Here is a 14,350-nt window from a genome sequence, read left to right as displayed (position 1 = left end):
AATGCATTTTCTTGGGAAACCTAATCAGTCTCTTCAGCTTGATTGTTTCTTTTCCCACCCATGTTAGTTATAGATATTATTGTGGTTGTTAACAATTAGCATAAAAGTTAGACATTGACTGAAGAAATGTGTCTTAAATTAAAACCAAATTAATGGTTACTTGGTTAGTTTAACAGCTCGGTTTAGACAAACTTGGTTATCGCAAGGAGAATGTAAATGGACAGATGAAATTGTGCCTTGTTTTTTTTTTAGCAGACATTAAGTTTGTTCTCATTTAATTTCGTGCCAAGTTCTGCAGCTATTTAGTCGATTTATACTGTACATATTATTCAGGAGCGCCACACAGTGGCCACTTAGAGTGTTGCAGCTTTTCAAAACACATTGTGGCAGTAGGGATTAAACGCTGCTCTATGTTGTAATAAACACAGACCTTCTATAGTCTAAAATCAAATTGACACAACTGTACTCTATTTGCAATTAGATCAACATTTATTGATATCTATCTATAGGCTATAAAAAGGCTAATCAGACTACCAGTCTGTTGCAGTCTGTCGCATTAAGGCCATGCATGCTCCATAGACTTCTCTAATGGCCTAATTTATATATATATATATATATATATATATATATATATATATATATATATATATATATATATATATATATACACATTCCTCATTTCACTGTTTCACTGTGTGCAAGGTCCTACGTGCTTTTCATAAATAAAAACGCAGGAGGAAAAAAAAAGAACGAATTTTCCATGACGACATTTCCATTCATGTAAAAAACCCAAAAAACAGCGGGTTCACACAAGCAAGAAGAGTACAACGTGACTGGGATACAAATATTTAACCCCTAGACAAGTAGCTCGATTTATTATCATCAACAGGGGCCACAACTTTTCCCAGTCTCCAATGGGAAGGTGCTGAAGTGTGTACTGTGTGTACTGGATTTGTCAATGAATTAGTGGGGAAAAGGAGACAAAAATCATTTACTGGTCGATTATTTTCCTGTCTAAAGCAACTTTAAGAACAGCTACAGGAGTTAATATGTGGCCAGAATCACGTATTAACGCACACTGTGGCTGTGTCTCATTTCAGACTGAGAGCGCACTGTGCGTGTGCAGAATACCATATTAAACAGAGTGGCCCTTACTTCAGCCAAAAGGCTCTTCTGGGATTAAAAAACCCTCCTCCATCTTCTATCCCACCCCCACTTTCTGTGCAGTTTCGGACCTCCTTCACTAGGATGCTGGCCCTGTAGCAGTGAGCGTGTCACCCAGAGAGGACAGGGAAAACTCAATGAAATAAAGCAAACCTTTAACGCTTAATTTGACCGATATTTATCCCTGCGTTCAGTGTCAATGCGACGTTTCGGTTTCCAGCGCACAAGAACTACTTTTGGGTACCGTGAAGATCATTAGTAAAATTTAATCTTTTTTTTCTTTGTAAAAAAACATTGTCCTTTTTTTTTCTTTTTTTTTTTCTTTTTCTTTTTGAACTTGGCTCAGACTTTATTTTGGTGGATTTTAATATCTTTGAAGACTTTAAGTCGTGCTCACTGTAAGCTTTTTGGTTTTTTCCCCACTTCACCTTTTTGGCTTGGTCCAAACTTTATTTCGGCGGGTTTGAACATCGCGTTAGTGGCGTTGGGCCACTCGTGTATGTGATTGGTTTAACAAGTGCCTTTGTTCTCCAGCGAACGAAGCATGGAAGCTGAGAACACCGCGGGCGGACCTGAGGAGCTGCAGCTCGAATCCTCAGGACCAAAAGCGGTAAGCAAACATCAGTCCATCAACATCTGCATCTTTGCCATTTAGGGTAATGAACAGTGATGGGAAACGTTTATCCTTTATTTTTCCATCAGCTATGAGCCGAATTTTCTCTTTCTGTGACATACAAGCAGTCAAATGCTTTGTAGAATTACTTTTATTGTCATCTATAAATGATTCATCTATTGAATCATCTATTGTGATTGTCATCTTTAATCTTTTAATCAAATTGATAAGGATAGTTTATAGATCCAGATTCACATTCAACAGTTATAGGTGCTCTAACCTAGTTATTATAGGTTGTGCTTGACTTATAAGGCAAGAAAGAAAAAGAAAGCCAAAGAATCAAGTTGCTCCATGGGGGTTTGAGGCTCCTGAGCAGTGGTCAGATGGAGGTCTCAGTGTGTGCTGTGACTCTGTTCTGAGAACGAAAGTGCTGAGAACATCTGGACAGAGAATGACCCTGCTCTCCTTTGCAGCTGGGGGGACATTAACTCACCACCTTCCAACCCCAATGAGGGTCTTTGGGGTCAGCAGTGCTTCTCTTTTCTACTTTCAGTTGCATTCACAGGAACGCTTTGCTGAGATTGTGAAAGAAAATTTTACACCTTCTCACTTATTTATTACTTAACTGCCTTATTCAATCCCTCCCCAGTATTTTGTACTGATTTACTTTGGTGCAGGCACCTGTACCAACCCGATGTAGAGTGTAATATTGTATACTATAGATTTATAGGGGGCTTAATTCTTGTGCTTAAGAAAACTATTCTGCCAAATGTAACTGAGCTGGTTAATTTGTTTAAAAAACAGTGCACTTTACTTTGTACTTATTCTCACATTAGCGTGCTGGGTCAATGCACAAACACTGCCATGGGCTGGCTGAATCCTTGGAAGTTGAGCAAGAAGGGCTAGTGGAGCACCAGCCTCTGGAGCAGGATGATCTTAACTTTGAGAGATGGAAGCCCAAGCCAAAGCCCAAGAGGACACTGCATGAAAAAATAGATGACCTGAAAACATACCTGTGGAACCCTGAAACCAAGGAGTTTATGGGGCGATCAGGAAAGAGCTGGAGTGAGTAGAATGTAGAAGTGCATGAATGAGTGTGTGAATCTGTTTAATGATCCAAGTGAGTGTGTTTGGGGTTCACCTTCATATTAAGCATGGTTTGGAAACAAAAGGCTTTAATTAGCAATGTTCTGTCTATGTCTAACAACAAAAGGCAAGTGAGTGCACAGCTTATTATTTTTGCTCCTTATTTTTGCGTTAGCTTTTAGGTCAGAATGAGACAAGAGGGGGCTTTGAACTATGCCTCTCTTATCCATGCCACTGCACACTCTGCTGGGAAAGCAAGTGCATATGTGTGTGCATGTGTCACTGTGTGGGTCTGAACTAAGTGTTTACATAGGTGCAAAGATAGCTGGGAGAAATCTGTACAAAAACAGACTGCCTGGGGAATGGTTCACAACAGGAGAGCAACTGTCACAGTCCATTCGCTGGCCAGGAATCACATTCCTATACTCAAAAACCCATCAAAAAAGAATACACTCTCATGTCCCTAGCTAGAAAAGAACACACTCTCACGTCCCAAGTGTGCTATAATTTGCATTGTGCTTGTCTCCCAGGAACTCTACCATGCCTATGAAAAAGCTTAAAGCAGAGTTTTTTGGCAAGTGCCACTTCCTGTGGAGTTTTGCCGAGACAGTGATGTAGACTCACAGCACACTGAATCCCTGTTGGATTGGCAGTCAAACTGAAACGATCTTCTCATAGCTAAAATAAATAATCACAGGAGCAAGCCTGTCTAGTGCCAATGTCGTATAGTCTACAATCTTTTAAATCATAATGACCTGATTGAAATAGGCTTCCATTAGCAGAGCATTTCAGGAGCAGATAAAATGGACTGGTCTGGCAAGCTGCATGAGCAGGGGAGGGGCCTCCTCAGTCTATAATGTGAATCTTGTGAAAGGAGAGTGTAGAAGAGTGTGTAGAGGCCTCACAATGCCAGAGTGGGGTGATCGAGCTCCTTGGAGCCACTGGTGGCTCTGGACGGTGGCTAAAGAGCGTCACTCTGATGGCAACCGGAGGTTCACTGTGTTCCTGAGTAAAAGGACAGCTGGGAGAATTCTCACTGAGCTTGAACAGAAAGGCCATTGTGACTGAGGGACACAAGGCTGGCTGCAGCTAGGCTCTGCAAAAATGCCTGTGCAGCAAAAGCCATTTTATTTAGTCTTTGTTTGATCCTGTTCAGACCCTTAATTGGAAATTAAAAATGAACACAATAGCTGCAGTCTGGTTCCATTCACACTTGTTTGCTCAGTGTGCAAATACAGCCAAGATTCAGACATGCAAGCAGCATGAATGAAAATAGTGCAGAGCAAGGTAGATGGCTAATTTGGTTAATTCTGTGTCTTTACCTGATTCACATGATTACATAAACAAAAATAAAACATTAAATTTCAACTAATTTAAATGAGATATGTGTAAAAATTGACAATACATTGAAAATATCTTATTGATAACATTTTATTGATAACAGATTAATTTTCTCTTCTTCTTTTGTTTCATTTTAGGCCTCATTCTTTTTTTCTACTCTGCATTATACATTTTCCTGGCAGCCATGTTTGCTGGCTGTATGTGCTGTCTCATGTGGTCCATCAGTCCTTATGCCCCGACCTACAATGACCGGGTGATGCCTCCAGGTATAAATCAAAATTCTTGAAAACCACCTCCATATGAATTCAAGTATGACTTTAACTCAAATTAATGTAAAAAATAAATGAATGGAAAACATTTCACAATTAAAAAAAAAAAAGTAATAATTATTTTATTAACATAATCCAAGTACCTTAGTCAACTATGTATAATTATATGGCTTTTTTTTTTAGGTCAGTTTATTATTACTGAAAATTTCTTTCCAATCCTAATCTCTGTGTTAAATCGTAGATATTGAACAATTTAAAGATTTATTAAGATGCATTAAAATATATATATCATTATACTTAATGATAGTAATGCAAGAAAATTATTTTTTTTTTGCTGTTGAAATCGACAGGTTTGACAATGTCGCCACATGTAGATGTTGTCCATGGATTTGAAATCCATTTCAATGCTTCGGATCGCAGCTCGTGGAAGAAATATGCAAAAGCACTGGAGGCTCAACTTAAAAGTGAGTTTTGTCTAAAAGGTGCTTTTTATGGAGTAAAGCAATTTGTCTTGTTTTCTTTAAAGTATGTATATATCTTCCTGCCTATATGCAAATTTATAATTGTGGCAACTTTGCTCAGCTTTAGAGAAACAGTGGAAGGGGAATCCCTTTTGAACGCTAAGCACAGTCACATTGTGCTACTCGGGCCCCACTTTTGTGCTGATCCTTTTGACTGAGGGGCCTGATAGGGTGTTTAGTCATTGTGTGCTTTATTTAATGCCTCTCTCTCTCTCTCTCTCTCTCTCTCTCTCTCTCTCTCTCTCTCTCTCTCTCTCTCTCTCTCTCTCTCTCTCTCATACACCCCATTACTTCCTGCACTGCATCTCTCCAGCCTATGATGACACAGTTCAGAAAAGGCGTAACATTGAATGCAAACAGGGCACATACTTCATGCAGGACAACCTGGAGGAGAGTGCTGAGAGAAAAGCATGCCAGTTTAAGAGGTCCTCACTGGGGCCATGCTCAGGCATGGAGCAAAAAGACTTTGGCTATGCTAATGGAAAGCCCTGCATCCTCCTCAAAATGAACCGAGTGAGTGAACGAACAATCAAAAAACCAAGAAACATGAACTAAGAACATGAAATAAAGGAAGTGAATGGAAGTACACATATGAAACAACAACTTATTAGAATAATTTTTTGTACTTAAAGCAACATCTTGTTCTTAAAACGAACTACTAACTGCTAAAGGATTCATACTTTTTTCAGTGGATTGTTTGCATTGTGATTATTGGATGACTGACTTCTATTTAAAATGTTTCTTTTTTTAATTACGGCTACAATCATATAGATTCTCGGCTATCTACCTGGTCACGGTACTCCAGTCAATGTGACATGTGCTGTTAAAGTAAGTAACATATTACTAAGATGACAATGAGCTGCATTTTTGGTCTGAATTTGTGCATCGTAGCTCTGACACAGTCATTTTGCATGGAGAACGTGCACTGATTTGTGGGTGAGGCTTCGCAACCTTTACATCTGAAGAGTCTCAAGTTATATCCTACTGTCTGTCTAGAAAGGGATGCCGGAGGAGTTGGGAGAAGTAGAATTCTACCCCAAAAATATTTTTGACTTGATGTACTATCCTTATTATGGAAAGCTCAGGCATGTAAGTACACATTCTTAACCTAAATATCTTTTGTAGCATTTTCACAAATAAGTTTAATTCACACTTAATCAGAATGTTAATGATTTTGAATCAAATGAGTTTTTAAATTCTTGCTGTGTACAGGTAAACTACACTTCTCCTCTGGTGGCTGTTCGTTTTCCCAATCTCCAGCTGGACGCTCTTCTACATGTGCAATGTAAGCTAAACGGCAAGGGGATAATCAATGATTCACCGACCGACCGCTTCCTCGGTAGCGTGTCTTTTAATCTACAGGTTGGAGCGTAGTGTGGAAGTAGAAATGCAGAACCAACTTCTCAGTGCACATGATGGTTAAAATAGTCAAATATACCGTCTTTACCCATTACCATTTACCCTTTACACATGTTCCTGCCTTACACATGTGTTTAGTACATACATGCTTACAAACAAAATGCCCCAGTAGACTACTAAGAAGAGCAGTATATAATATTTAGAATCCTATGGGAACTTAATTTTTTGTTTATTTTTATCAAACATTAATATTTGCTACTTTAATTGGGGGGAGAAAAATCACAAATTAAGGTATTTGAGCCAAACTTGTTCAAATGTAGATATACACTGTACAGTAAAGAGGGTCAGTATTGGGTTTTTGGTGAGTTTACTAAAATATCTTTATCTAAAGTCCATCGTGTCTTTGCTTTCTTTTTGTACAAATCAAGAGATGTTTAGCTCTTAAGCCATACAAGTGATTAATTGTTTAACCATCACTTTTATGAAGATATGAACGAATAAGTGAACGAACGAACGAATGAATGAATGAATGAATGAATGAAGAAGCAAAAAAAAAACAACAAAAAACTGGTGGTTTAATACACCAAGATGTGGAATTACTTATCAATTACAAAATTCCAATATAGCCAGTTATTCTAACGGGACAAATATCCACAAACTTTATAGTCCAAGAAAGAACAGACACAAGTATTGAAAATGTTATTTATACAATTGGCAGCCAGTTTGAATCCATCTTAACTGCAAAAGACTTCTTGTATCTAGTTTGATTATGCAGTATATTCAAGATGATTTATTCTCTTCAGTTGTGTGTTAAACAATTATTCAACCATGAATGGCTTCAAAAAAATATGCCATTAAATCGTTATATTTTAACAGACTTCTTTACACATCATGAACTAAACAGATTTTGTGTATTAGTAAATATGTATTTTCCTAAAATGTGGAATGAAGTTTATCTAAGATTATACAAATTATTTTCTTGTTGGATTCACACTGAAACCTAATGAAATCCCTTTACAGCTTTTTACATGATTCCATATCCAGAATCACACGCACACACACTCTCTCTCTCTCTCTCTCTCTCTCTCTCTCTCTCTCTCTCACACACACACACACACACTCTCTCTCGCTCGCACACACACACATACACACACACCAAACTCATTTAAAGATGAAAAATCCTATACTTGTTTGGTTCTCTGTGAGAAGGATATCAACAGTATTATTTATTAATTGTCTTTAATTGACATTGTACAATTAGTTATTAACTGTGATGGCTAGATGGAAAAAGTGTAAATTCTTTGGTGGTGGTTCTTTGAGCACAGTGAAAAACAGCACACGAGTGTTTCCACCTCACGTCTTTAAAAAAAAGCACTCCTAATGTTCTAGACATAAAAAATAAAGATGGACCAGATTTAACCAAATGAAATGTGTGTTTATTTGATACATCAGGGAAAAAAATACAATATGGCAGCAAATGCTTGGCTACATAAGCTTTAGAAAGTTTTGAATATTGGGGTGTGTGTGTGTGTTTGAAACATGATACTTATGATTCAAAAAAGCACAGACCAAGATATCGAAATCAGGTATTTTATTGAAACATCTTTCAGTGAAGGTAATGGAACCATAAAGTGAAAAAGGCACACAATATTTAAGGGATGACTGCACTCTAGTGTTCTTAGTGTTAGAATTCACACTAACAAATTTGATAGTTTGCACGCACACAAAAAAAAGTCCACAGCCAGATCAAATGAGTATTTAGACCTATACTGGACAATTCCAACCATAAAGAAGGGAAACCAGTTGGTTAAGAATTAAGTTACAAATACTCGCTCCAAATATTAATGTCCCCTATTCCACACAATGTGCAAAGTGCAAGATTTTTTTAATTTAATTTACATCATTTATTAACATTTAAGTGTTCCATGTCCAGGTTGTACAGAAAGTAATATGCCCATTTACATGAAAATGGATGAGCAAAAAAAAAAAAAAAAGCATGTGGAAACAATAATTTTATATATTTGATGTGAGAAATTAAAAATAGATAACCTTTTAAAAAGGTGCCACCCCCTGCATTTCAAACATTCAGCACAAAGCAGGAAATTAATTGTACAGTATTCAACTCAGCAAATGGTGTAGCAGCTTGGCATACTGCCTCTTCTGAATGGGAAGAAACGTCAGCAAAACATAAGTGATTTAACACAGGCAGCAAACAAACAAGTGAGGACTTCACAGAAGCAGTAAGTGCTTGAGTAGGATCAAGAAGTAAAAAGATTGAAATTGGATACAAGACAGCGTGGAGAAAGAACAGAGCAGAGCATGAGGCAAGCTGAAGGTTATAAGGGTTTGGGAGCGAAGTTATACAGACTGGTAGCCAGTGTGGCTCTTCCGCTGACCAACCAGGTAAGAGATGAGCACGAGGATGATTAGGAAGCCAAGAGCCACGCCAACAGCAATCGGCACAACAAAGCTTAAATCAGTATCCAGAAAGCACTCCTCCACTGCCGAGGAAAGAAGAGAGAAAGTTAAGTGCATTACCAGGGAGGGGGGGGGGGGAGAGAGAGAGAGAAAGAAGGAAGAGTTTAAAAAAAAAGGGCTGGTTTAGGGAGGGAAAATTAGCTTTCTATATGCATTACACACCATATTAGAAGGAGGTTCACAGATCACTTTTTCAACAGGCTTCAGACTGTAGTGTACTAATAGCAGTTAAACCAAGACAGAATAAGTTAGGTGAACTGTTCATAGCTCCTGCTTCTCTGCCGTCCAATAAAATAGGCCACCAGGACAAGGAGGACAAGAACAATGAGGGCGATGCCAACTGCAAGAGGCACGATGAAATTCCCTGAATCATCAGCCTTGCATTCCTCAGCTGAGGAAGAGAGCATGCATGTGTGAAGAGTGATGAATGAGGAAAACCACATTTAAGATGGTATTATACTACTCAAAACATTAAGACTGCAACATGTTTTATATTTGACAAAAAAATAAATAAAAAATAAATGAAAAGACCAGAAATTTCAACAGAGTGCCAGAATTTATTAAATATTTTATGCCATGAGTCAGAGTTCCCTTTATCAAGTTACACCGCGCAAAAAAAAAAAAAAAAAAAAAAAAAAACTGAAAATGTGACATGTCCATCCATCTTTATTGATCAATTCCACCTTCAATAAGCAAGGCATGAATCTGAACAAACAAATCCAAACTGATCAGACAGCAACAAGTGAATTAGTGAACAAACAGCATTTTACAGATCAGAGGTGCAGGAAAGAATTTACAGATACAAAATGATTCTCAGCAACACAGAATCTAATGCAGACCAAAACAGATGGAATGATAAACAAGAAGGTAATCAAGATTTAAAATGCTGTGCTACATTGGATAGACAAGACAAGAACATACAAGCATTCAAAAGACACCTTTCATCTTTGCTTATACGGTCATGTATGACAGTGCCATAGCATGCAGTTTTTCCAAAGTGATGCTTTACAATGTTCCAACCCAAAGATCTAGTTGAATGCTAAGTGACTAAAGTTTAGGACCCAAATAAAAACCACTTCTATAGAGAAAACCAAACCTAGAGATACTGGATCACATGCACATCTTTTTGGTAGTTCTTCCCATACTTCAGAAAATAACTGAATCTTTATTGAAAGCTCTCTGGCACCATTAAAAAAAATCACATGTAGACAGCCAGTCAGAGTGCATGCAATTAGTTAATTTTCATTCAGTAAGTCCAATGGAAGAAGAGTGCAGTTCAAGTTTAAACTTTAGCATTTATTCAACTAGTAGCACTACTACAGAGCTTTAGGTTAGGAAGAATAGTCAAGCAACACATTAAGAATTGATCCTGAGGCAAAGCCAATTCAGGTGTGCAACAGGCCACTTGTATTCCTCACCATTTTGGTTCCTTCATGTACCAACAGCAAGTGAAACTTGTTTCTGAACAATGCCATCCCTTTTTAAAACCCTTATTTCACAACTGAGTAACTTCTGTGAAAAGGTAATGACTGAAATTGAACTTGGGAATTTAATAACCCACTGCAACAATCAAACCACAAACTTTAAATTAAAATTAACCTCCTTAAATGTTTGTGGTATGTCATAAGAAGCAGAGTATAATTAAATTTAGTTCGTGCAGCAGAAGCAAGTGCAAGGTTTACTATAAAGCTATGGAAGAACAGAATTTCCCCATCATTGACCAATCTCCCTAAACTCAGGGCAAAGTGTCAATTGTCATGAGCACTCCAGTTGCAGGAAGTGGAAAAAGTTAGATAAATCTTTCACTTGCTTCCAGTACTGAGGGGGAAGAAAGAACAGGGGAATAACAAGTGCACACAATCACAGGGCCCATGATTTTGGATCAGTTATAGAGATCACACTTCAGGTTTTAGTGCACAGAATCCAAGGAGCTGCCAAATTAGTCATTACCTTAAACAATGAACTGAAAGTGAGGCACTAGCCAATTGAAGGTTTAACAGTTGCAGTGGCCCAGGATCATGTTAGAGGACCTGATTTAATGAAGTATAATTTGAGATTTAGTGAGGTCATTACAGGGTCTGATATCCAACATAGGTCTTTCGTCGACCAATCACGTATGCAATCACTACAATGAGAATCAAGACAGCCAGAGCTGCGCCAACAATGATTGGGATTAAGAGGCTGGCATCATCCACTGAGCATTCATGGGCTGCAGGCAGAGAGAAGATGAACACAATAAGGCTGCAATTTCATAGGAACTGAACATTTAAAATCAAACAAGCACAGAAAACTTTAGAATAGGATGTCTATGCACAGTCACACAATTAGGACTGTTTGATTTGAAGCTGTTTTATAAGTAGGCAAATCTTACCAGTGCTGAATTGGTCATTCGTGACTCCAAATGGTTGAACTTGGAGCTCAAAAGTATTCAAAATAAGAACACCCGAGATGTTGAAACTCTGCTCCTTTTTGCACATGTATGAGCTCCCCAATGAAGCCTCCCACAGAGATAAGTTAGTACTGACAGCATTGAAGTTAGGGCCTGTGACAAATCAGATTTGCAAGAAAGTCAGTGCAGACAGACACTTGAACATTCAACAAATCAATGCAGTGAAATTTACTTACCACTTCCAGGGACCACAGTCAAGTTCAAACCACTCAAGAAGAATTTGCTTGTTTGCTACAAGAGGTCATAAAAGTCAGTAAGATTTGGATGGCTCAATGGGACACCATTACAAAGTGTAAGGAAAAGCTCAAGTGAATAGCAAATCAGCAAATGTAAACTGATCCAGATCAGTGTATAAAGATCATACTTACATTGGTGAAGACAAACTGGACAATAATTTTATCTGATATCAGCACAAGTGCAGAGTCACTGCCATTGTTCCCACAAGTTCCAGTGGGCTTAGTCGCATTAGGGTCAAGATTTATTGTCTGAAAGCCATCTCCCTGAATGGACACAGACATGGTGACATTTAAAAAAAATTAATAAATTAACATTCATAAAATACCAGCTCATGACAGTGCCCTAATTGCACATACCATTCTAAAGCTAAACTGCAAACCCATCCTTGCCCTCAGACATGCAGAGGAGTTCTGCTCAGCCCGGACAACATAATCTCCGACCTCAGGCACTGGCAGGGTTGTGGGCTCAGGGGTGGGGAGAGGCGTTGTTGCATTGGTGGGCTCAGGGGTGGGGAGAGGCGTTGTTGCATTGGTGGGCTCAGGGGTGGGGAGAGGCGTTGTTGCATTGGTGGGCTCAGGGGTGGGGAGAGGCGTTGTTGCATTGGTGGGCTCAGGGGTGGGGAGAGGCGTTGTTGCATTGGTGGGCTCAGGGGTGGGGAGAGGCGTTGTTGCATTGGTGGGCTCAGAGGATAGAGGAGCCATGGTAGAACTGGTGGACTGCAGGGTAGGTGGAGTGGTTAGTTCAACAGTTGTAGCATCACTTATGTCTAGAGCAGGCTGGGAAGTTGTATCATTGGGCAAATTTGGCTCAAAGGTGGTTGCAATCCCTGTTACAGCATTGGCAGAACCTTTTGTTGAAGATGGGATTGTAGGTGGAGGGGTCTCTTCCCAAATTGGCTGATCGGTGGGAAACGTGAAGCTCTTGGAAGGCGTTGACAGAAGCACATCAGCCTGCCCAAGAACTACAAAAGAGCAGAGAAATATAGGTATTAGTCACATTTCAGTCACACTGCCAAAATTTAAATGGTTAGCTGTGGCATGCTTATACACTTCACTCTTGAAGGAACCATTGCTATAGAGGGAAGGAACCATTGCCATCCAACCCACCCAAACATGGGTCAATTACTATTAAAACCAGCTTGTGAATAAGGGCCATTGATTTCAAAAACCACCTACATGGCACTGATACAGACAACCTTAAAAACCTTGATTAGTAGAATCAGGTGCTTTAGATTAAGGCAAGAACCAAACCATAATTGGCAGTAATTATCTCATGATTTAGGTCCTCTAAACTAGGTCATGAACATTAAAAAATAGAAAACAAATAGTCCATGGGGTGGAGTCAGACCTAAACCTGCAGATCCTACCTTGGCAGCCCTGTTGGAACACATTTTAGCTTGGAAAGGATGGTTATTGTGTTTCATATGGCTCAGTGTGACCTGGATTAGGGTTAGGTAATTGGGTTCTGGTTTAGAACATGAGCTGGATCAGATCTAGAATCAGATTCTACAACCAGGGCCATCTCAGAAACCTATACTGTCTCTAAAGCAAACATAGCTCAGAGAGATTCCTCAGGTTTGTTATTCTTAGAAGCCTCACTAGAACTTCTGGCCCACAGGACAACTTCCTACTGTCTCGTTGCTTCAATATATAATAAGTAATAATTTTCCATTCCTGTTGCTTTGTCTGCAGGCATACACACGTGTGATTTCAGAATAGGCCATGTTCCAACAATTGTTAAATGGCACAAAACTACAAGCAAGCATTTACACCCAGAGACTATACTTCTGCCCATGGCCTTTGTCAGAATAAATAAAAACCCACCACAAAAAGCCATTTAAAAATGCATGTTTAAATGACCTGGGCCTTCAAACTGCAGGGCATTTTACACCACGAAGAAGTCACGTACAGGTGACGAGTTCACACTGACACTAAAACCCGTTCGCCTTATGATTAGCTTGGGGAATTTTACAGCGGCATCTCGTATGACAAGCGCTGCAGGTCACATGATGATGAAGAAAGACCGAAGCAGTGAAAAGGCGCAGGCACATGTACAAGAAAACACCTTAACGAGGTGCCAGTCAGCTTCAATCACCACAATTCAGGTCATTCCACCGAACTCTAAAATCATTGACTCGTTACTGTGAGCAAACACAAACTTCATACTTCTAAAACAGGGAATTCACAGTCTGTATAGCAGTAAAAAGTCAATTGAACTCTTTAGACTACAGAGAGCTAGCGAGAGAAACCCGTTATTTAACAGCGAGCCGTCAAAATGCGTCAGACTTCAGCTAGCAAACATAACGGCTCTCCCATCCTAAACAACTTAGCGTAAGCGCCGAAAACGCTTAAACCTCATGCACAAATGGTTAAAAACAAAAACAAAACAAAAAAAAAAGGAACTGAGAGTTACCTGCTTTACCAGGACCGGGAAACTGTTCTGCTAGCCAGCGTTAGCATCCGGGCCTCAAATTTTGCCTTAGAAAAAAAAAAGTTGCTAGATTTTTGGTGCACTCTAATGAAAAGGAAGATGTACTTACCACACAAAGGAAGCAAAATAAACAGGCGAAGACAGCGAAACATGTCCACGGTTACTTCCCCACACAGTTCCCAAAAAAAAACCGAGACTCCAATGTATATGAAACAAAAAGAGCTGAATGTAAGAGAGCAGCTGAAGCTGGGGTTATAAAAGGCTGCCAATCAGCCCAGCTGATAGGAAGTCACATGACAGGCGAGATGCACCGCTGTGTTGCCATGCTTTAAAAATCCCTCCATCGACGGGGATGTTTTGAGCCAATGTGTCATGTTTTTCTTTCTTACTTCTTTCTTTTTTT

At 39.1% G+C, this 14,350-nt stretch overlaps 2 protein-coding genes across 4 annotated transcripts; one reads left to right on the top strand and one right to left on the bottom strand.

The window, feature by feature from the left end:
- Nucleotides 1-1,213: 1,213 nt before the first annotated feature.
- On the top strand, nucleotides 1,214-7,498 carry atp1b4 (ATPase Na+/K+ transporting subunit beta 4). Of its 2 annotated transcripts, none has more exons than XM_027135249.2 (9): nucleotides 1,214-1,404; nucleotides 1,699-1,774; nucleotides 2,614-2,842; nucleotides 4,342-4,470; nucleotides 4,824-4,937; nucleotides 5,308-5,507; nucleotides 5,766-5,822; nucleotides 5,991-6,083; nucleotides 6,207-7,498. In XM_027135249.2, the coding sequence occupies exons 1-9, from the start codon at nucleotides 1,364-1,366 to the stop codon at nucleotides 6,366-6,368; spliced, it is 1,101 nt and encodes a 366-aa protein (XP_026991050.1). In that variant the 5' UTR covers nucleotides 1,214-1,363; the 3' UTR covers nucleotides 6,369-7,498. The 2 variants fall into 2 exon arrangements, with proteins under 2 accessions (XP_026991050.1, XP_026991052.1); XM_027135251.2 differs by having other exon boundaries at nucleotides 1,239-1,562.
- Nucleotides 7,499-7,929: 431 nt separating this feature from the next.
- On the bottom strand, nucleotides 7,930-14,229 carry lamp2 (lysosomal-associated membrane protein 2). 2 transcript variants are annotated; one of them, XM_027135254.2, is made up of 6 exons: nucleotides 14,057-14,229; nucleotides 11,874-12,478; nucleotides 11,649-11,780; nucleotides 11,457-11,511; nucleotides 11,203-11,373; nucleotides 7,930-9,222 (listed from the first exon to the last, which is right to left on the bottom strand). In XM_027135254.2, the coding sequence occupies exons 1-6, from the start codon at nucleotides 14,097-14,099 to the stop codon at nucleotides 9,080-9,082; spliced, it is 1,149 nt and encodes a 382-aa protein (XP_026991055.1). In that variant the 5' UTR covers nucleotides 14,100-14,229; the 3' UTR covers nucleotides 7,930-9,079. The 2 variants fall into 2 exon arrangements, with proteins under 2 accessions (XP_026991055.1, XP_026991056.1); XM_027135255.2 differs by lacking the exon at nucleotides 7,930-9,222 and adding an exon at nucleotides 9,480-11,040.
- Between the last annotated feature and the right edge of the window lie 121 nt (nucleotides 14,230-14,350).

The sequence above is a fragment of the Tachysurus fulvidraco genome, chromosome 17, assembly GCF_022655615.1.
Source record: "Tachysurus fulvidraco isolate hzauxx_2018 chromosome 17, HZAU_PFXX_2.0, whole genome shotgun sequence".
NCBI lineage: Eukaryota > Metazoa > Chordata > Actinopteri > Siluriformes > Bagridae > Tachysurus > Tachysurus fulvidraco.
The sequence above is the reverse complement of the archived record's forward strand: the minus strand, read 5'-3'. Positions and strand labels throughout refer to the sequence as shown.

Excerpts from the sequence above, each read along its gene's own strand:
- atp1b4 (XM_027135249.2), top strand. The coding sequence starts at position 1,364 with ATGCGACGTTTCGGTTTCCAGCGCACAAGAACTACTTTTGG. Across the intron at positions 1,775-2,613 it reads AATCCTCAGGACCAAAAGCG|CGTGCTGGGTCAATGCACAA; the intron begins GTAAGCAAACAT and ends TTCTCACATTAG. Across the intron at positions 5,823-5,990 it reads ATGTGACATGTGCTGTTAAA|AAAGGGATGCCGGAGGAGTT; the intron begins GTAAGTAACATA and ends CTGTCTGTCTAG.
- lamp2 (XM_027135254.2), bottom strand. The coding sequence starts at position 14,099 with ATGTTTCGCTGTCTTCGCCTGTTTATTTTGCTTCCTTTGTGTG. Across the intron at positions 12,479-14,056 it reads TATTTTGCTTCCTTTGTGTG|TTCTTGGGCAGGCTGATGTG; the intron begins GTAAGTACATCT and ends GCTCTTTTGTAG. Across the intron at positions 11,781-11,873 it reads TGCAGTTTAGCTTTAGAATG|GGAGATGGCTTTCAGACAAT; the intron begins GTATGTGCAATT and ends GTGTCCATTCAG.